We start from the raw sequence: 20,770 nt of genomic DNA, 5'->3' as shown, positions 1-20,770 counted from the left end.
ATGTCCGAACTCCTTGTTGGTATTCTTCTTTATACCGACAAACTCTTTGTTGGTATTCCTTTTGATGCCACCAAAATCTGATACTAGTTATGATAGTATATATTAAATATTAATATCAACTAAAGGCTTTAGATTAATGACTTTTAACGATACTAGCTGTCACTGATATACTAATTATATATTAAAATAAGTTATCATTGAAATTTAATAGCCAACGATGCTTCACAATATTTAATGCTTAACTAGAAAGTTTTGACCAATACACGACATTAAAAGTTCTGACGTTTTGAGCTTCCGGTTTAATCAAACTAGCTAACTCCAACCTTGTCTTCCTTAGATCAGGCACATCTAGGGATGGCAACGGATCGGATTCGGGTCAGTGAGGCTAAATCCAAATCCGATCCGTTTAGTAAACGAACCCTGGACTCGGATCTGAATTCGAGTCCGAATCCGATCCAATTCGTGATTTCCGGATCCGAATCCGGTCCGTTTATATGGACCTCCGAAGTAATTCGAATATTTTTATTATTTTGTAATATATACCTATAATTGCTTGTATTGTCATACCAAGTAAAGTATAAACATAACATCTTTAAATTATAAAACTAAGTTACATAACAAATTTTGCTACAAAACAAGCAAACAATTGTCCCAAGTTATAAAGCATATGCTCATACTCTAGGATTCGGACTCGGATCGGACTTTTCGAACTCACGTAAAATCCAAGTCCGATCCGCCTCCTATTCGGATTCGGATGTATTTTATCGGATTCGGATTCAGACTAATTTTAAACGGATTCGGATCGGATTTTTTTTCGGATCATATCGGATTCGAATCAAACTCGAATTAAATTGTCATCCCTAGACACATCACAGATCTAAGTTGTTTCCTACCTTAGACTATACAACCCAATACAATTCCACCATGCTAAAAAAAATCAAAAACACAACAAGTACAACCCAATACAATCGCCCAAGTATTTGATTGGAGCTTCCTTTGAAATAAACTTGGGGGAAGCCCCATTCATCTTCGAGAAAAACATTTTTGGTTTATCTAGTGGCAACTTGGTGAATTTTGGCAACAGTAAAATGTGACACATCATGTACTTGCAATGTGGCCACGTGTGATGGAAGATGCAATTTTAACAGCGTTAATTCACCTTCTTCCTCCTCTAAACCAGCTTCATCTTCTTCCTCCTTTTATCTCAAGCAACACCACAACCAACTACACGAACAGGTCCACCATCACCTTCAAATTCGCCAACAACAACACCAACAATAATGAGTAGGTCGACCACCACCAGTTCCGGCGGCTATCAAGCGAAAATCCTATGAAAACATGGTGAAATATAGGGCATGGTTAACCCTAAAGGGTAGGGTATGTCATCTACTTCCAATTTTCCATTATAGCTAGCCAATTCTCCATTGAAGTTCATTAAATTTGTGTGATAGAGGAGAGAGAATGGTGATGTTAATGGAGGAGATGAAGAACGGCGTTAACGTAATTTGTTTGGGGTTAACTTGGAAATTACACTAATACCCTCAACCTATAAGGTGCAAAGACCAATATAACCCTAGATAAACATGAATTGTTTATCATGAAGATGAAGGTATTTTCTCCAAAAACAACAGGCCGAACCAACTCCAAAAACGCTCATAGTAGTAGGAACTGTTGGCGTTAATTTTTCCTTTAATAAATTAACGGCAAGGCAACTCACAAACTCTCTGTATTCTAGAGGAGTCTCGACTGAGCAACTGAGAAATATACTAAAGTGGCTTCTCAATATCAATTTCAATTCATTCACGCATAATTACAGAAAAAGAGAGACCATCTTGTTCATATTTCATGGTATTTTCTACTTTCAATTACATTGTTATTACAATTTTTTGCTATTATTTTCTTCTTGTAAATTATATTCTACTTGAATTTGGGAGTTGCAGGAACTAGTAGAGCAAGAGGAGCAGCAAACTCGGGTGCCGATGCTAGAAGATTGTTTGAACCTATTAAGAGGCGAAACCGACGAGAAACGTCTCGCCGGTTTACTGTTAGTCACACGGTGTTGTGACAAGAATGACCAACAGTCCATTGTTAAGGTGTATGATGCTATTGGTGTTCGATTCCTCGACCGCCTTTTACGCACTGGTAACTCATTTTTAATCCATTTCTTTGTGTTTATTTTTCCTAATTTTACCAAATTTTGTTTGTTTTTAATGTCATGTTTAAGGAATATTGGAATTGGGTGTGTTAATTTGATAGTTTGAATTGATGTTCAGTGAAAATTTGTGAAATTGAAATTCAATTGCTATCATATGTAATGGGAAAATGTCTACTGCAATTACTATATGGTGAAGAATTTGGCTAGGATTATTAAGAAAGTGGGCTTTAATGTTTTATTTATTCCATTTTGTAGAAAACCAACTTGTGGATCACTGGTATAGGTTGAGCTCTTTGTTATCGCGTTTATAAAGTTTGTCGTATAAGTAAGCTATGGTCTGTTAATTTTGCAAAGGTGTTTTCCGTCATAGATAAGAGTATCGTGTATATGTCCGTATTTGTGAGTATTGGGAACTACATTAGGCTTGCTATATTAGATGGTGAGTTTGATATTTATAATAATTTATGGGGATTTTAGTATTGTTGAAGATGAAACCCTTAATTAAGGTGGTAGAATCAGAGGATGTCGAGGATTCCAATTGTTTCTATTGAGGTTTATAGTATATTTAGGTGAGCGTGATCTGCTTGGTGTGATTATCACTGGGTATATGGCTGGGTTGATTATTTTCAGTGAAACTATTTGAGTTAGATGGATTTATTTCTCCTTACATGATTTTCAGCATTAGGATAAGAGGAGAAATATTTCATAGAGAGACAAATGGGGTGTGGGATTTAGGGGTTGGTTTTGGTTCCGTACTTCCATAGGTAGCAGTAGCACTGAGTAATATTGTTGGCCGTGTAGCACACAAGCAGCTGAGTTTTAAAAATTTCTTTTCTTTTCTTTATAGTACTACATATATATCTTTTATATGGAAAATTAGATTAAAACAATATCAATAATGTATCTTAAACTTTCTTTAGCAGTTATGCCCCCAATTTCTTTTGTCTGTGATTTTTGTTTGGCTTTTTTTAGTTTACCTTTCCTGCACGATCAATTAACTTGATGAAACAAAAGTTTGAGGTCCATTCTGATCACAATCTACTATGCATTTCTGATAGGTGTGGGTAAAGGTAATACAGCCAATAGCGGAAGTGACAATCGTGATGCATATCTGCACCTATGCATCACAGTTCTTGCAGCATTTTGTCGTGTTCCAGAAATAGCGGCATCTGAAGACATGCTGTCAAAGATACCTTTAATCCTGGAAATCACGGAGAAAGAGTAATACTTTTTTTATTAAAGCTATTTTTGTTAGATTATGTCAAATCTGCGCATTTTTAGCTAGCTGGTTTTGTTGTACTTCGTGTTATGTATCTATACCCTAGAATTTGCTTTTAGGTCTTGAAGTTGTTGTCTTAGGCTCTTAGTCAAATGGCCATACTTAGTAGCTTTTACATTTCAAATGCAGGTCATCTTCTTCTATTTTGGAAGAATGCTTTGAAATATTGTTTCTCACTTCATCAGTTTCTGACAAGGGAGTTGCTACGCTATTTGAGTCCGGAGGCCTGAGGTTGATTTCTATTCAGTTGCCTTCGCTTCCAGATGGTATGAAAACAAATTAGTTCTTTCATCCTCTTGTAGTTTACTTATGATTTTTTTGTCTTCTTTGTTTTGAGTTCTGTAGCAAATGGTTTGCTGACAAGAATCTTGTGTGGGATTTCTTTTCTTGTTGAGATGTTCGAATATGCATACCTCCTTTTTTTATTTAGTGATTTATGGACTCTATTTGCAGGCTCTCAGGTCTTGGAACTTTCCTTGAGACTTCTCCGACTCATCTTAAGCAAAGTTTCTATGGATGTCATTATTAGCAGACATTTACCAGAGTTGGCAACTATGGTGAGCCAATCTGTAAAATACTTTCTATTTGATGTGTATTTGCACTCATTGGGACGGGTAAATCATATTTAGTAAAACTGTTTCTCAACTGAGTGGAGCTGAATAAAATATAAAGATCAAGGAAACCTTCCTATTAATTGGTTTTTGTGTTTACCTTCAACTTAAGATAAAGGATATGGATCTATCATAGAGCACTAAGCAAAGTTTGACATCTATAGAAAACTGATCACTACAATCCATCCCGATACCACTCCTTTGTTAGAATTGACTTGTAATGTATACTAATATACGCCAAGACAGTTGAAAGTGACTAAAAGAATTCAAATTTGAGACAGAAAAACAATATTTATTAATTGACTCTTAAAGATGTAAATTACATGAGACAGCTCCATTTTGTTATTGTGCTAAAATCAAGAATTTGGAAATGAATAATAATCAACCCTCATATGTTTTGGATGACTGAGCAACAAAAGTTTTAGATATAAAAGTTAGAAAATATTTCCCCCTGTAACAAAGTTTATGAATCTGTTTCATACTTTCAGCTTGAATATTTCCCCCAAATTTATTTTTTGCAAAACTATATGGTCTATATCTGATCTTGTCTCCAGTAACTCTCAAACATGTTCCTGCATCACAACTTTTGCTTGTTCATCAAGAAATTATGAAGTCTCTTACTGAATCTTAATCTTTCAGGTTGTACCCATAGCTAGGCAGTTTGCTCTGTTTCAAAATGCTCTGAAATTTGACTTGCTCCAGCTTCTTTGTGTTATCCTTTCATCGGATCATTCGGTATGTTCAAACTCCTTATGATGCTTATACGTAAACTCTTTCAAGCTCTTAAAGTGGCTTGGAATTTGATCATTCTTTATACGGCAAGGCCACGAACAAAATTGAAAATCCATAGAAGCGCTAATGATGCATTAAGGAATATTATAGCTCGGAGATGAAGATAACAAAGATCTTCTGTTGTGACAGATAGTAAATCTTTTATTATATAATGGACAAAAATTTGGTATCTTCTATAGCTTTTAGGACAAGGGGTGTATAAGATTGGCTTTATGTATGGATTAGTGTCATACACAAAATTAATAGTTAATTGTGCAAACATAATATTTTGGAACAAGTATTGCCATCATGATAAATCGCATATCATAGTTATACTCTCCTTTCATTCCCAAAAGTTTGTCTTACTATAGACTTGTGCAATTGTGTTTAGGAATTTTTGGAATTAATGAGTGGTAAGAAAATGGTGAATTAAGTAAGAGTGAGTTGGTGGAAAGGTGTAGATAGTGTGGGTTAAGTAGAGCAAGGTTGCAAAAAAGTTTACCAAAAATGAAAAATGTAAAAGTGAGTCAAACTTTCTAAAACATTGTGAAATGAAAAGTGAGTGGAACTTTAAAAACCTATCAGTTTAGCTCCACCTAAAGCTTGCTTTGCTACTTGGGTAGGTGTCATAGAGAAGATCCTAGTGGTGGAATTTCTTAAGAGGAGGAATTTTTACAATACAAGCCATTGTAGTTTGTCTCTAGGAGGATGTCTGTCATTCATCTTTTACCTTATGTACTTGTGTTCTTTCCCTTCAACATCTATCTCTAGCCTTGTCAGTGATGAACTGGGTTCAATCATTTTTACAATACAAGCCATTATAGTTTGTCTCGAGGAGGAAGTCTATTTATCATCTTTTACCCTTATGTCCTTGTGTTCTTTCCTTTTGCATCTATCTCTAGCCTTGTCTGGGATGAATTGGGTTCAATCTAGTTTCAGGAAAGATACTTGTATAGCTTGGAAATATGTTGAAGCAAACTTGGCCTGTTAAAGTGTGGAAAGTACTGAAGGCATTTTTTGTGGGACGCTTAGAAAGAATGAAACTAATGGATTTATGATGGTATAGGGTATAGCTTCCCTTTGTCAAGGTTTTATATTCTTTTCTTAAGTCTACAAGTAAATTTATAGGTTATGAGCGTCACTTGATGCTACTTGATGTTGAGAACAAGTTGCTCCTTCACAGTTCAAGCCTTCAAATGTTGAGCTTTGTCCCCGGGTTAGTGGGCTAGACAACTTGGGAGAGTGAGAGGAAAGGAAATCCCTTCCCTAAATTGTCCCTAGTGGGGGATTGAACCTCCAACCTCATGGCTAGAAGGTGCCCTCCTAGTGTACATGGCTGTCTAGGTGACTCACACGCTCAACATACTGTCTCTCACAGTATATTGTATTAATATTTGTCAACAAACCAAAAAAAAAAAAAGGTGTTTGTGTAGCCTGTTGCAAACTGCAGTCATGTTATCGTTTATGGTATTGAATATGATTGTCGATTTGATCTCGTTCAGATTTTTCATATAGATTTATTCATGACTCTGAAAACCTCTATGATGCTTTTGAAATATTTTAGGTTCCCCTGAAAAATGCACTCCGAGCCATGTCCGATAAAAAATGGTCTGCTTATGTGCGTGCTGGAATTATGGATATTTTACAGAATCGTGTTGGTACGTTTATCTTGCTATTATAATATCTACTTTTCATGCTTTTTTAATATAATTATCTGCTTTATTTGTGGAAAGCTAATTTCATGATCATAGCTTTAGAAATATCTCGTAACACACATAAACAAGCTTGAGAAAAAGATTGCCAAAGCCTTTTCTATCTATATCTTCCTTGTGCTAAATTAATTAAGTAGTATGTTTCTAGCTCATGGCTTACTGTACTATATATATATTGAGCTAGAGCCGTGTCATGCTTGGGTTACAGAGGGTCTATGATGCCTGTTTTCAAAGAATGTTGAACTTCAATCTTTTTTAGAAGGATCAAAGGGAAAGTCTTGCACTTGGTAAACTGCCCTACATTGTTGCTATAAGCTGTCCTGGCGTTTTTATTAGCCTTGCTCCAATCTAAGCTTAAAATCTTAAGGCTGATTCCCGTTGTCTCTCCTTGCAGCTGCGGAGCAAAAGATTCAGGCTCTTATTGTGGCTGAGGCAATGCTAGCTATGGTGGGAGAAGGGTGGCTGATTGGCCAGTTGGATGTCCCGGATCTGAATATGTCCTTTCCGTCTGAAAGGTAGGAAACATGTGAATTTTTGGTTTTCAATCATCCATTCAATTTGTTTACACTGCTGAACTTTTAAATTTATAGTTCCCTCTTTCTTCTTCTTCTTTGTTTCTCAGGTGCTTGTTACTTGTTCTAGAGTCAGCACGGGTTGAGATTGCTGTTTTGCTTAATGAGCTGGCATACTTAAAATATGAAGCAGCTTCATCAAATCCTGAGGCCTTTCTTTTAAAGAGACGTAACTTGGCCATTGTGTTTTCGTTGGTCGAAAATATCATCAAACTCATCTCTAATCTTAGTGAAGATGAAGGTAATGCCATTTCAACATTTTCTTTGCTTTAAAGAGTAAATACGTGATTTATTCAGACTTCTCAGAGCATGTGCATTAATTCTTAAACATTTGGTCATTTGGATGCGATATGAGACTAGGAAACTTTAACTTAGAAAATAATTTCACGAGGTCTTGACAATGTTGGAGTGTACGATATGAGACTTAGCAACTTTAACTTAGAATATAAATCAACCAACAGTCTTGACGATGTTGGAATGTGATCCTCAGCTCCACACCTAGAGGTGTAATGAACCTGACTTGTTTGTGTACAGTTCAAGCTTGGCTAGGTCAAAGTTTGATCAGAGCTTGACCTGTGGTGGCCTAACTCGGGTTTGAGTTTGGCTCAAGACTTTAATGAGCCGAGCTGAGGTATGCCAAGCTTGGCTCCAAAAGGCCATGAACAGGCTCAAACATTCTTTTATATATGAAAATAATATATTATGTGTATATGCAACAATGTATTCATCCTAGATATTACACAATAATAAGTTAGTTTTGTCATTAAAAAAAAATTCACAAAACTGCAATTTTATTAATAATAAATAAATACAAGTAAACTAAGGATAATAATAAGTCAAGCTTGTTCGTGAACAGCTCGATATCGGAGCGGTCAACGCTTGGTTCAAAGTTTGACTTATCAAGTTTTGAGCTCTGCTCCAACACGAGCCGAGCTGACCACAGTTTCGGTTTGGCTCGACCGTCCGACCAATTAGCACCCTATTCACACCAATACATTAAATCACTAATCTCATAATGGTTCCTTACAAAATATGCCTTAAGGGAGATAAAAAGTAGTGGTAATTGGATGATTTGATCTCACTCTGAAAAATGTAGTCATATTGAGTACATATGCATAAGATTTATACCTCCTGGGACATTAGCTATCTTAAAGTTTTTGGCTGGGAGACCAGTTTAAATTTAAATTGTAATCATGTGCTCTGCAATGAACATTCTGATAATTGGTATTGCCTTGATACTGTTGTTGGAAGCTTTTACTGCTGATGTCATAGACAACTCTTTCTTACTTTTCACAATTTTCTACTGTCTTCACTCCTTCATCCCCCCCCCCCCCCCCCTCTCTCCCAACTTCTTGTCTGCTGAATTTGACAGTTGAAGATTGTTGTACACCGTAGTATTACCAGTATTTGTGGAAACTTTTGTTTGCATATTCTTCTTATAGGTGTCCATATATAAGTAGTACTTTCTGCTTGGCTAGAATGTGGAGTTCTTCCTACCTTAATAGTTAGTTACGAATGATTATATGTGTCTCTATGTGGTAGATCTAATTTTTTCCATTTGACTGGCACAAGTCACTAAATTGATTAATAAATGACACTGACAAATTTTCTGCAACCGCAGAGAGTATTATTAGTGAAGGCACATTCACAAAGGTCATTTCTGGACTTAATGAGACAGTTGAAGTAGTCCTTGAATATCTTAAGGATGCAAAGGTAATTATGTGGTGTTACTAAATACAATTAAAAGATTCACAATATTAAACTTATTCTTAATGTTGTGAAGGATCACGGTCAAAAGAAAGGAGATGATCTTCTTGCTTCCGTACGACTTGTTGGAAGGTGTGCCTATTTTTCCTCTTTTTTTTTTTTTTTTTTGTCAGCTTCAAAATCGGAGATCTGTCCCCTTTGAGGTTGTTTCTGATACACTTTTGTTAAGTTACTTGGCAGAGACTCCCCTTGCCAGCAAAGAGAAGGTCGAGGAGCTTCTAGCTTATTTGCTGTCAATTGAAGGTGAAAATGAGTTGAGGTAAGTTTGAGTACAGTGTGCATTTTCAAAGTCAATAAAATTTCTTTGAGTTTAAGTAGCATGTTTAATAGTATATTTTTCTGTGGCAGTCCTTTTCTTTCTAGAAGCTTCTTGCTTCCCATGATCTGCCAAGCAACAATGACAACTGAAGGAGTCAAAATGATGGCTTCCTCTGGAGCTTACAAAGCTGTAAGTTTCTTCCCTCATTATCATAATGCATATGACCAGCTAATTGTTTACTAAATAGAAATGTGTCTTGATGCAATTTCTTTTGTAAAGGTAATAGAATTTAGTTATAGATTGGTTTTAGAATGGAGAATGTGGGCAACTTGTTTTTTCTTTTTGTTGCTCCCACTCAGCCGCTCCCATATACAGCAGCAAATTAGCAATAATATACCAAAAGAAAATAAAAGAGGGCGGGGGGGGGGGGGGGGGGGGGGGGGGGAGGGGGGGGGGGGGGAGGGGGGGGGGGGGGGAGGGGGGGGGGACGGCTAAAGACAACCCTCTCTTTTACCTCAGTCATTAATGTCTCAGGATAATTCAATCAGTTTTTATTCTGATTATTCAGTATAATTGCAGAGTATATGCAACAATTTCTGTATCTTATGCTTCCAGCAACTGCATTCTTGGTGGAAAAGCTCTTATTCTATCAGAATGTGAAGCTGTTCATTTTTCCCAGATTGCTTGCTCATTGTATTTTGATGCACCTCTTCTTAAATTCTGATGTGAGTATAAATTTGGGACTCCAATTGATGTTTCATTTCTCTAAATGCTTATTTGGTTATCACATTTGTTGCTTCCTCTATTGGTGTCCAGTATTATCACTATCTGAACACCCAAGTGACTTAAAAATTCAATGGGTGAAGGAACGTCCTTGAATATTGTGGGAACTTTCTATGGTTCTAACCCACTTAGTGAATTTATAATAGCAGTGCATGAGTAAAATTGGCAATGCAATTTCTTCTTTATATTGGAGTGGCAATACAGTATTTGTAATTATTCATTGATTTTGGCTTCCTTGTCTCCTTGCTTTGTTAATATATGTGTTAGCTTTGTTTTTTTTTTTTTTGCTTTTTTTTTTTTTTAAATCTTAATTTTTTTTGGTTCCTGGGCAGGTTATGGAGTATTTCGTACAACTAGTGAGTAAAGATTCCTGTCTCAATGAGAATAGTGATTCTGTATTGTTAACATGTGATACAGTTATAAACTTCTTGTTGAAGGTAATGCCTCTAGCAATATTGTTTCTTTTCCCTTGGTTATTTTACATTAAATGGTACTTATTCATTTATTTGTGGTTTTGTTTTTGTCCTGGCTTTCCTTAGAGGGAACACATCAAAGTTCAGCTGGATGAAGCTGTGTTTGTCCAAGTCTTGAAGGCATTGGCTTATTGGACAGGTACCTTTTTTGGATGTCAGATTCTCATATTGTCTTTGGACAGTGATGAAAAATCTGAAATCTGTTTATCTAAAAACACTTAAATTTTGCTCCTTCCATACATTTGCTGAACTTGCTTAACAATGGCAAAGGATGTTGAGCTTAATCTAGTAATACGTGCTCTGCATCTCAATGTTTTGTCTGCTGCATATGACATTTTCTTTTCATAGGATACTCTAGCTAAGAATAAAAGACTGACAGCTGATCGATCTGTGATGCAAGACCTGAAACCTAATAACTGAAACCAGGCTCCTTGATAAGCTACTCTTGATAAAAACCTGAAATAACCTAAGCCATAAAAATTTGACTCTTAGGCAAGTCTAATAGCCCATGCCAGAAAGTAATCCGAATCAAATGTCTTCTGTGTTTTTTTACTTGCTTTTGATCTATAAATATTCATGAATAAATTTACGATACCCCTATGCATGTACTATGTAGATCAAAGTCATGTTTGTATTACAGGTTTCATTATATCTTTAATCTAGATTTTGAGCTCTATATTTAGCTACGAATCTGAATGAAACTTGCTTGAGAAAGAAAACTGAAGACCTAATCCACCTTTCCCACCCTCCCCTACATTAACCAGAATCCAGATTCAACATTGACCTGACCTGAACCTCATCCTGACCCAACATTATTCTGACCCGTGTCTAAGTTGACTGGAACCAGCACACACACACACACACACACACACACACACACACACACACACACACACACACACACACACACACTAGGCTTGTATACCTGATTTAAGTCAAACAAGCTCACAAACTTTGAAATTGCCCAATACATATTAGTGATATGAACCCACAAAGTGAGGTATGGTGACCTGAAATCAGGTATTACTGAGAAGCTTGGGCTGTTTGAATTAGCTTTTTTAATATGTGAAGGCCAGAGATGAATACTCTAGGAACCAATAGTATCCCAAAAATTGTTGTCCACTACTATAAATTCTCCTATCTTTCAGTTGTCATATGGGAGAGTGGGGTATTTTACTGACTGGATTTGCCAATCTGGTGCCTCTGGACCCATCAATATCAATCAATCAACCAATCAATCAATCAAAGCCTTAATCCCAAAAGTGGGGTCGGCTAACATGAGCCAAATTTGATTATTCCGTGTAGTCATCAACATAGATCTTTCTCCTCCATCCCTTACGATCCAAAGCTTCATCCTCATGTAAATCCATGCACTTCATATCCTTCCTAACTCCTTCCAACCAAGTCATTTTTGGTCTCCCTCTCCCTCGTTTAATCCCTCCATGGTCCCACTCTTCCACTCTTCGCACCGGTGCACCCCGGGTCTCCGTCTTACATGTCCAAACCAACGCAGGCGATTTTCCCTTAGTTTATCTGCAATGCTGCCACGCCTACTTTCTTGTGAATAACCTCATTTCTGATTCTATCTCTTAAAACCCATCAATATGTAAGATAAAATAGTTTCAAGCATACAAAATTGTTCAGGTTGATGCAGTGTATATTTAACATGAATCAGCTCTTCCCATCAAATTTTATTCAGCTATGTGTTTTCTTATACAAGGCTATTGTCTCTGTAATGGCCAGAGGGAACAAGTGACTCAACTTACATCATGATGGCATCAACCATATGCTCACTTATTTTTGACAACACGTCAGAGAAGGCCCTGCTGGCATATCCAGGGATTGATATAAGCATTTTGCATAAATTGTCTCAGCTCATTGCAATAAGCTTAGTTGTATGTGCACAGGTAAAAATTGTATTTTGTCCAATCATGTACATTTTATGTTGAGACATGCAACATTTGAGAATCTGCATTGTTGTTCTTGCTTCCCTACACACCTGCATGCATACTTGCTCACTCAATTTGTGAGAGAATGGTGGAGAGAGGGAGTGGGAATAGGTGGGAAAGAACAAAGGGGGTGTTTTCACAACCAGCTCCTGATCATAACCTACATGCAGAACTCCCAAAATACCAATGGTTCGATCTTGATTGTACAAACATTTGTGTTTTAAATATATCCATAACTTTCACAAGATGGTGTACTTCCTATTCACTGGGTCATTATCTTTTTTAAATACTGCTTAAACTGTACAAAACTTGAGTTCTGAAGCATATGATATAAGGAGTCAGATTTCTCAATATTTTAGGAAACGTGATCTTATCTAGAAACTTGGTAAAATCCAACAATAGAATTTTCTGAATTATTTCAAAAATCAGTAAATGTTTTCTATTTGGGTTTGTATCGTATTGGATTAGTTTTGACTGACTGATATGTAAATGGTGTTAGCATTTCGATTTTAAAAGTCTGATCTAGACAGCTTTGCTGCTACTATAGGAGTAAGTAAGGCAGTAGATATTCAACCCACCCGGAGTGAAAGCCTCTTTAGATAAATTGGGATTAAAGTTTAAGAGAAGTATAATACCAAGCTTCCTCCGCGTATGTTATTAAAACTCACGTTGAGAAATGCACTTTTGCAGTCAACATATAGTGAAACTGTTTTGGTTAGGGAGAAGAAAGAAACGACATCTTATAACTTAATTCATCAGATATTATGTAGCTTCCATACGAAAACCCATAATGTATCTATTCTTTTGTCTGAATAACAATCCTATAAATCCTTGCATGGAATATTGCGTATAAGATTCTGCTTGTTTCCTGGTGGGATTAATCTTTGTTGCTGCAAATTAATCAGGGGATGAGTTCACTAGTAGAGTAGTAGACATGAAATCACTTGTTTGTATCTGAAAGTGACTGAAACATTATCTTAATTTCCTTATGGATATAGCTACCTACTTTTCTCCGCTGAATATTTTCTTTGCTTTTCATGAGAATTTGAGATCCTTCTAAAAATTTGATCCTTGTAAAAAAATCCATCACAGGAAAGCTGCAACAATGCAAATTCAGATGTTGATCTTCATCAGATGATAGCTACAGGTTCGTTCAACTACTCTGAATCTCTGATACCCAAGTTGAGATTGTGTGACTTAGAGTTTGTGAAATTAAGTTTCACTTTACTGACTGTATTTTTCTCTTTTATTATTATTTTTTTTGTTCTTCCTTGGAATTCTAATAGACAAAGAAGGCATGAAGATTTCTTTTTATTCTTTGGTAGACCAGTAGACAATATTCTATGGACACTTTCAGCATGTACTACTACTAGTACTACTTATTTAGGTCTTTTGCACTATATTGAGTATATTATTTACAGTACTTCTAAACAATGATCACAGGTTATTCCCGATGGGCTGATCGATTTCCCCTTGTCAGAGAAGCGGTTGGGAGATGACTTACATGAATAGGTGTCACGATTTATTGGAGTTTCTGCTGTTGCTGTTGCTGTTGCTATTGCCATTGCCTAGTATCATTCAGCTATATAGCTGCTGTACATACCTGAGAAAGTACTGTAAATCATCATTTCGTGTTCGGCTGGAAAGTTGATGTAGCTTGTAGGAGCGAAAATTTTGCAGGGGAAAATTTAGTTAGTGGTTCATTTGGTCTTGTAAGAAACATCTATTCTAAAATCCAAGGAGCTCACATTTCAAAGAAAGTTAAAGTTGGGTGTTTTATAAATTATAACCTGTAAAAGCATTGTAAATCATCAGTTTACAGTTTTACACAAACTGTAATGTTCACATAAATAGTAAAATAGGTATATATGCAAAGATTATTTTCGAGTAATTGATTTTTTAAATTTTATTTAATATTATAATGACAAACAATAGTAAAAGTATATCAAGAGAACAAGGTGTATGTCTCTAACAAATAACTTTGGGAAAGCCTTGGGTATCATATGAAGCTTATACATTTATACCACAGTAATTTATGCAGGACAACAATTAAAACATGTTATTTTGCTCTAATCAGAGACTACTAAACAGCCTTCTCCCTTCCCTGCAAGGGGAAATTTAGTCATTCCTGTGTGAAAAAAGTCAATTAAGGGAAGTTATACCACAATTATTTTGTATTTTATATTTTATATAGCCAAAGTAATTAAATAAACAAATTGTCAATAATGTTACAATATACAAACTAGTAGCTAATACTCGCTTCACTTAGTTGTAAATAGCAAAATAATGAATATAAATCATTTATTGTACATTTTTTTGCTCTCTTCAAACACATCTTACAGTATGTTGTATTTTCTGTATAAATAAATTACACAAAAATGCAGTCAAGATTAAATCAAACTAGAACCAAAAGATTCAAACCACGTTATATCAAGCAAAGAGATGAAAAGCTTTTTTTGTAATTCAGCTCTTTTGTAATTGAAAAAAGAAATTTCTTTAAACATTCTTCCGCTCTATCACTAACATAATGTCCTAAGACACCCAACAGACAAATTAACACTTAATCTACCTGTATTATTACAAGAACAAAAAGTATCTTAAGAGAAGCTTTGATCTAAAGAGAAACCAACAGGGAAAAAAATCAAGAGCATTAAGCGAATAAATTGATTTCACATCATCTACGTAATACAAGACTTGCAAGCCACGGCTAAGAATAAGGATCAGCAGATCACGTTCAGAACAAGGTTGCCGATAGTAAACTCATATCAGCTTCTCACTTGAGTGTTGCTACACTGCGACACTGCACTTAAACTTTCACAAATCCCAACCTTTTGAGCCCAAATATTAAATTAAGCTCAACAGTTATCAATGAGTTCCCCTCTACTATCCCATGGCCGGTTCTCAAAAGACTTCCCCATGATACTGCGCTTCTCATTTAAGGTTCCATCGTCAAGCTTGTACTCTGGGAAGTAGTCCAGGAATGTTTTACTGCCTATTTCATCAACTCCATTAAATAGAAAGCTCCTCAACAAATTCTGTGAAATAGAAATTCATTAAAAAAAATGGGTGTTAGTTTAAATAATACCCATATTATAAATGAATATAGCTAGAAGATAGCTCATCAGTTCAAGAAAAATACTCTTGCTTTTTCTTCCCCAAGCAATCTCTTCAGCATTGGATGCCCCGGATCCTATTGCAAATGTTGCGTTAGTGTCAGGCTTATTATGTTATAAACTGGGATAGTGGGAATTAGGGAATCAGATATTATGGAAAATATTATCATAATAAAACATAGATGTTCAGCCATAGAAAGTGTGGCATTCATTCCTCAGATGAGAACAAAAACTCTCCACCTTGGCAAAAACTTATATTAACCCACTAGAAGTATTTCTCTCTGTAAACCATCCCCAACCAAACGTATTTCAGTGTATACTATATACGAAGTACAATTCACAAACAACATATTGAGGAACAATCAAGTCATTTTGCAAAAGATTAATAAATGATACTGGTGGAAAAGGAAAAGAGGGAAGATGTTTTACCTTCTCTGCTCTCCAGGTAAGGTATTTATGCTGTGCTTCACTATTGAGCATAATTTGGTCAGCAGCAGTCTCCTCCACTGCCTGTTCCATCAAGTCAAGCCATTTCTGCACAGACAACAACATATTTTAAGGATTTGGTAATGGTGTCCTGTGTCCTACTGGGTAGAATCATTAATTCAGGATATAAAAACCAATTTACACTTTCTATTTCTTCCTCGAAACAATTTTTTACTATTACTTCTGCAATATGACAAGATGGAGATAATCCAATCAATAGATTGCCCCATAAGCTAAAATAGATGTCCCTAACAGATTATCCCATAACTTATTTGGTATAATTTTCCAGTTGCAACCTTACTTGCTCTATCTCTCTCATCAAGAATTGTGCCCAACTGCCATCCATGTGCATAAATTTGTTTTAATACTTAGGAAAGTAATGTTTGGGTTTGGGGCAATCTTCTAAGGACAACTAATTTGGAAGGTTGGATGACAAAAACAAACGACATAAACTGAACAAGTCACTAGCAAGGCCAAAGAAAGTAATTACAGTCCCAAGAATCTGCTGCATATAAGATCATGGTTCCGACTTGTGGTCTTGTATTGTTATTTCTCTAAAAGCTGCGCATTAGATGACGTTAAGTTGTAAACTATTGATTATGAAGTCATGGTCTATGATTTCCCTTTCCAACATCAAAACATCACCAACTAACAAAACAACAAATATAATTAAATGCCTCTGCTGTTATTTCATGCAAGATATCAGAGCATTTGAGTCAATGAGTCAAGTCTAGAAGTTGATATTCACCTTGTAATAGTCACTGAATGCATCAAATAGAATATCATGCTTGTCTTGGCTTGAAGTGAATCTTGTCCATATAACTATCGGTGAGAAAAACCTCAAAGATTCACCTGTAAGTTTTCCTCCCCATGGCAAAAGCTGCATATAATCTGAATTAAAATCAGTGAATTTTAAAATGGGTTAGGAGAAGATAGCATCAAGACTTGATCCAGCAATGTAGAAGAAATACAAACTTACTTCAGCATACTTAATGCTGAGAGGCATTAAACTTTTGTAATACTTCTCTTTGTATTCTCTATTAGTAATGACATCATGCAATGGATTGAGATCCCTGATGCATCCATATAAAAAAGGGACAAACATAAAAGTGTGATATAAAGGTGTAAAATAGAAACCAAAGAAGCAAGAGAACATTCATCAGCAGAGCACCACACACACATGAACACACACACACAAGTGAAGCAACATTGAATTGGGTACAACTTACAATACAATAATGTTCATTGATGAGCTGCTGAAAAAGTTGGCACAAAATATAGGCAAGTCGAAAGCAACTTTTGGGAAGATGCCAAAGTCCAACACCTGCATATGATATGGTGATGGTAAAACACAAAAGATAGATGGAAATTGCAAAAATTTGCTGAAATAAATAATATGCAGATGTGCGTTGTAGGAGGTTGTTAAGAAATAAAGTCGATTATTTGGCCAGCATACTGTAACTTTTTTTTTTTTTTTGGTACTTTCAATCTTCTTCACTTCACAAATTGTATTCCAATTCCAACAACTATCCTTAGTAGGTTAGTAACTCCACCAATTATGATCCATATTATACACAGGTTATCCTGCTTATTGTGATAGCACATGTATACCTATTGATGCAACATTCCATCCGTCAATGTTCCCAATTCCCAAGGCTTCCATATAGTTTAGGACAGCAAACATTATCCCAAGCTACAGACTCTGCCTTCCTGCTATAATACTCCCCACTCCTAAGAAAGCTCTTCAAATTTATTAATATTATCAAGCACTCCTAGGCAGCACATACACAGAACCCAGAATATAAGCAACACAGAATTTATCAGCTGCGCCCTAGCCAAAAAATGTAAGTTCCCGCTGCTGCCACACAACTAATTCTTCAATATGAAGTATTTTTACCCCACTATAATGTGTGAGATTATGACCCATTGTAGCTCGAAACTGCAATATGCATGGAATAATAATACTACAGGCTAATACCTAAACACTTTTACACATAATGCCTACATTCAACCTGCTGGACTGCTAGAGCTTGATATTTTCAGAATATCTGTAAAAAAATTCAGGACAAGGTGCTTAATAAACAGGAAACATGATGTAAACCTACTGTCCGCAGCCTTGCTTGCTCCTATCCAGAATATCTAAGTAAGACTTCAATCACATGGGATACGCACCTATATATGGCCCAGACTAAAAAAATAGATCCTGTTTCATCTTAACAACTGGAATCCTAATATCCATTGAACCAGAGAAATTAAGTTACTTCCTACTGGACCATCATCTTGTTTAAGACACAATATTTTTCCAGTTGAATTTTCCTTCTCAAACAAATGATAGATGATGTTAACTTGATAACTCCTACACCAGCATCTTGTTGGAGAAACATTTGCCTTCCAAAGATACTTAGTTTACAAACAAATGATACATGATCTGACTTTTCTCCAATACAGCCAAAGAGCTATATGAAAGTCGAACTCAGTCAATTTGTCATCTTATTTTGAGATGATTAATGTACAGTCATAAACTCATAATCGTTAAGCAAACTTAAGATCGACATACAGAGTGCTCTTTTAAAGGCATTTGATAATGGTGATTCAATTGGGCAATAGCATCTTCTTAAGATAGGTTTACCTATTAAATTGGTATCTGGTAAAATCCGCATACAATGCATTTGATCTAACTTCTAGGGCAATGAATGCTGGTGAAATCAAAAGACAATGAGATCTTTGAAGCAACAGGTGTACCTACGAAACTGATATATGTGTCATGTACATTTCAATGTATGTAGAATTAGCATATTCACACATTTTTAAAAAGATTTTTAGAAGAGCTACACAACAGACTAACTCTTGGGTATGGCCAATTATATATCTATGAGCATTTATTAATTTTTCCTTATACCCATAAAAATGTATGTAATAGGGGGGCCAAAAAGAAAGGAAGAAGTACCTGCAGTGAATCACCCCCGTCAATGTGCATACTGCGAAGTAGTCTAATTTTAGAATCTTCAAAAGATTGAAACTTGAGGTTGGCCTTTCCATCTATAGCTTCAATATGGCTAAAATTTTTCTGTTGACAAACAATAATTTGGAAAATTAAGATTAAAAAAAAAGGAATTTAACAAACAAAAAATTGAGATGCAGAAAATCTGTTACAACAAGATGATGATGAAATCCATTAAAGACAGAAATCATCCTACACAATCAGCACATGCATGACAAAAGATGCACACTGGACAAACTAGTTAGGATCTCCCTCCCTAATGAACCACGATGTAGAGTTATATGGTTTGATGCTTGGCCTAGAAGCATTTGAGATAGATAAATAACTACCTCAACGCAATATAGAATAAGCATCAACAAAACAGCCACCACGAAGACTACAGTGAGATATTCCAGGAAAACACATGTGCCATTCTATTTAATACCAACTAACCAATAATCAAGAATCACAAACCACCTCCCATTAAAAAACAAACTATATTAGCCTTAAATATCCAACAACCAAACCCCCATTTCCAAAGTGGCATGATTGTCAAGCCCTTCTTCCCCCGCCCCCTCATCCCTCTAGACTTCTAAACGAAATAGATAATGAATATTGCAATCACTCCACAAAAGACGGTACAATTTGAAACAAACCATCAAAACCCTCAAAAAAAAAAAAAAAAAAACAAAAAAAGGGGTTTTGTTGATAAGTTTCATTGATTGCCTTCCTAAAGCCATCCATCAATCTTGCATACCTTAGACTTAGTTTTCTCAGCATCATTGTTCCCAAATCCTACCTTTAGTAATCTTAGCAAAAGAATGTCATATTTTACTCCCAATGACCCTATTGCTCAACTTTCTCCTCTTCTCCATTACCACCCAATCCCCTCCATAACCCCTTATTATTCTCCATAATTACTCCATCATGGAACCAAACAAAGGAAAACGATATCAATATATACTTTCCATCAAAAACAATATCCAACTCAAAATGTTTTCCTCCAAACCAAACACAACCTACCAGTATCTCTGCAATCCCAAAACACCAACTTCATCATATGAATCATATCAAACAAATAAGATGAATCACAGGCAATAACATCACAACATACCAAAACTTCTTTAATGATCAATCTTCAGTAACCTTAATAATTTCCTAATACACGGGAAGTTCAAAAACATACATGATTAATTAATAATCAACATACTGTACATTTTACAATTGACATACCATTGAAATTGTTACATACCAATTGAAACCCAGAAAATAAATGATTTAAAAATCAAAGAGGAAGCAAGAAATAACCTGTAAAGGAGAAGGCATGAGATGGGTACGACGCTTAGTTTCTTCAACAGCAAAGTCTACAAATTTTTGATAAGATAAAGCAGAAATTACTTGGGTTCCAACTTTAGTCTTCTTCTTCTCTTTGTATAAGTAAATTCGATTGTTGAACTGGGAATTGGGGATTGGCTTCACCCATAAATTCATACTGAGGGATTCCATTGAAGAACTGTGTTAAATGTCGATTTACACTTAAACAGTGTTTGGATTGAAGGAGATGGAGGGAAAGGAAAGAAAGGGAAGGGAAGGGAAATGAAGGGGTGGATTAAGGAAAAAAATATCAAGTGAGTCTGATTAGTGATTTACAAAAATTAGGCTTTGTTTTGATATATGTTATATTTTTTTTTGATATATGTTATATAATGAAACAAAAATTAAATAATTTTTAAAATGGACAATAAAATAGTGGAAATACATTTTTCTTGTTTCCTATTTTTGGTTTTTTGTTTAAAAAAACAGAATTCTAAAAATAAAAAATGATGCCAAAACAAACCCTTAAATTTTTTTTTTATTTTT

The 20,770-nt window shown here is 35.5% G+C and overlaps 2 protein-coding genes across 4 annotated transcripts; one reads left to right on the top strand and one right to left on the bottom strand.

Moving 5' to 3' along the window:
• The first annotated feature begins 1,145 nt into the window (after positions 1-1,145).
• On the top strand, positions 1,146-14,224 carry LOC145607698 (uncharacterized). Of its 3 annotated transcripts, XM_081663290.1 has the most exons (18): positions 1,147-1,848; positions 1,941-2,142; positions 3,214-3,376; positions 3,564-3,700; positions 3,888-3,991; positions 4,685-4,780; positions 6,381-6,474; positions 6,923-7,043; positions 7,151-7,341; positions 8,722-8,813; positions 8,884-8,939; positions 9,037-9,126; positions 9,216-9,315; positions 10,242-10,346; positions 10,449-10,521; positions 12,126-12,289; positions 13,424-13,478; positions 13,775-14,224. In XM_081663290.1, exons 1-18 carry the CDS (start codon positions 1,846-1,848, stop codon positions 13,828-13,830), a joined length of 1,902 nt encoding a protein of 633 aa, XP_081519416.1. In that variant the 5' UTR covers positions 1,147-1,845; the 3' UTR covers positions 13,831-14,224. The 3 variants fall into 3 exon arrangements, with proteins under 3 accessions (XP_081519418.1, XP_081519416.1, XP_081519417.1); XM_081663291.1 differs by lacking the exon at positions 1,147-1,848 and having other exon boundaries at positions 2,028-2,093; XM_081663292.1 differs by lacking the exons at positions 10,242-10,346; positions 10,449-10,521; positions 12,126-12,289; positions 13,424-13,478; positions 13,775-14,224 and adding an exon at positions 9,706-9,850 and having other exon boundaries at positions 1,146-1,848.
• A 558-nt stretch (positions 14,225-14,782) lies between these two features.
• LOC145608433 (phytochromobilin:ferredoxin oxidoreductase, chloroplastic-like) lies at positions 14,783-20,533 on the bottom strand. Its single transcript, XM_081664049.1, has 8 exons — positions 20,219-20,533; positions 18,878-18,997; positions 17,160-17,254; positions 16,910-17,003; positions 16,679-16,810; positions 15,874-15,978; positions 15,471-15,521; positions 14,783-15,366 (listed from the first exon to the last, which is right to left on the bottom strand). Exons 1-8 carry the CDS (start codon positions 20,414-20,416, stop codon positions 15,187-15,189), a joined length of 975 nt encoding a protein of 324 aa, XP_081520175.1. The 5' UTR covers positions 20,417-20,533; the 3' UTR covers positions 14,783-15,186.
• Between the last annotated feature and the right edge of the window lie 237 nt (positions 20,534-20,770).

Source organism: Chenopodium album, chromosome 23 (genome assembly GCF_948465745.1).
Source record: "Chenopodium album chromosome 23, dcCheAlbu1.1, whole genome shotgun sequence".
Lineage (NCBI taxonomy): Eukaryota > Viridiplantae > Streptophyta > Magnoliopsida > Caryophyllales > Amaranthaceae > Chenopodium > Chenopodium album.
Note: the sequence above shows the minus strand (reverse complement) of the source record. Positions and strands in the feature narration are given on the sequence as shown.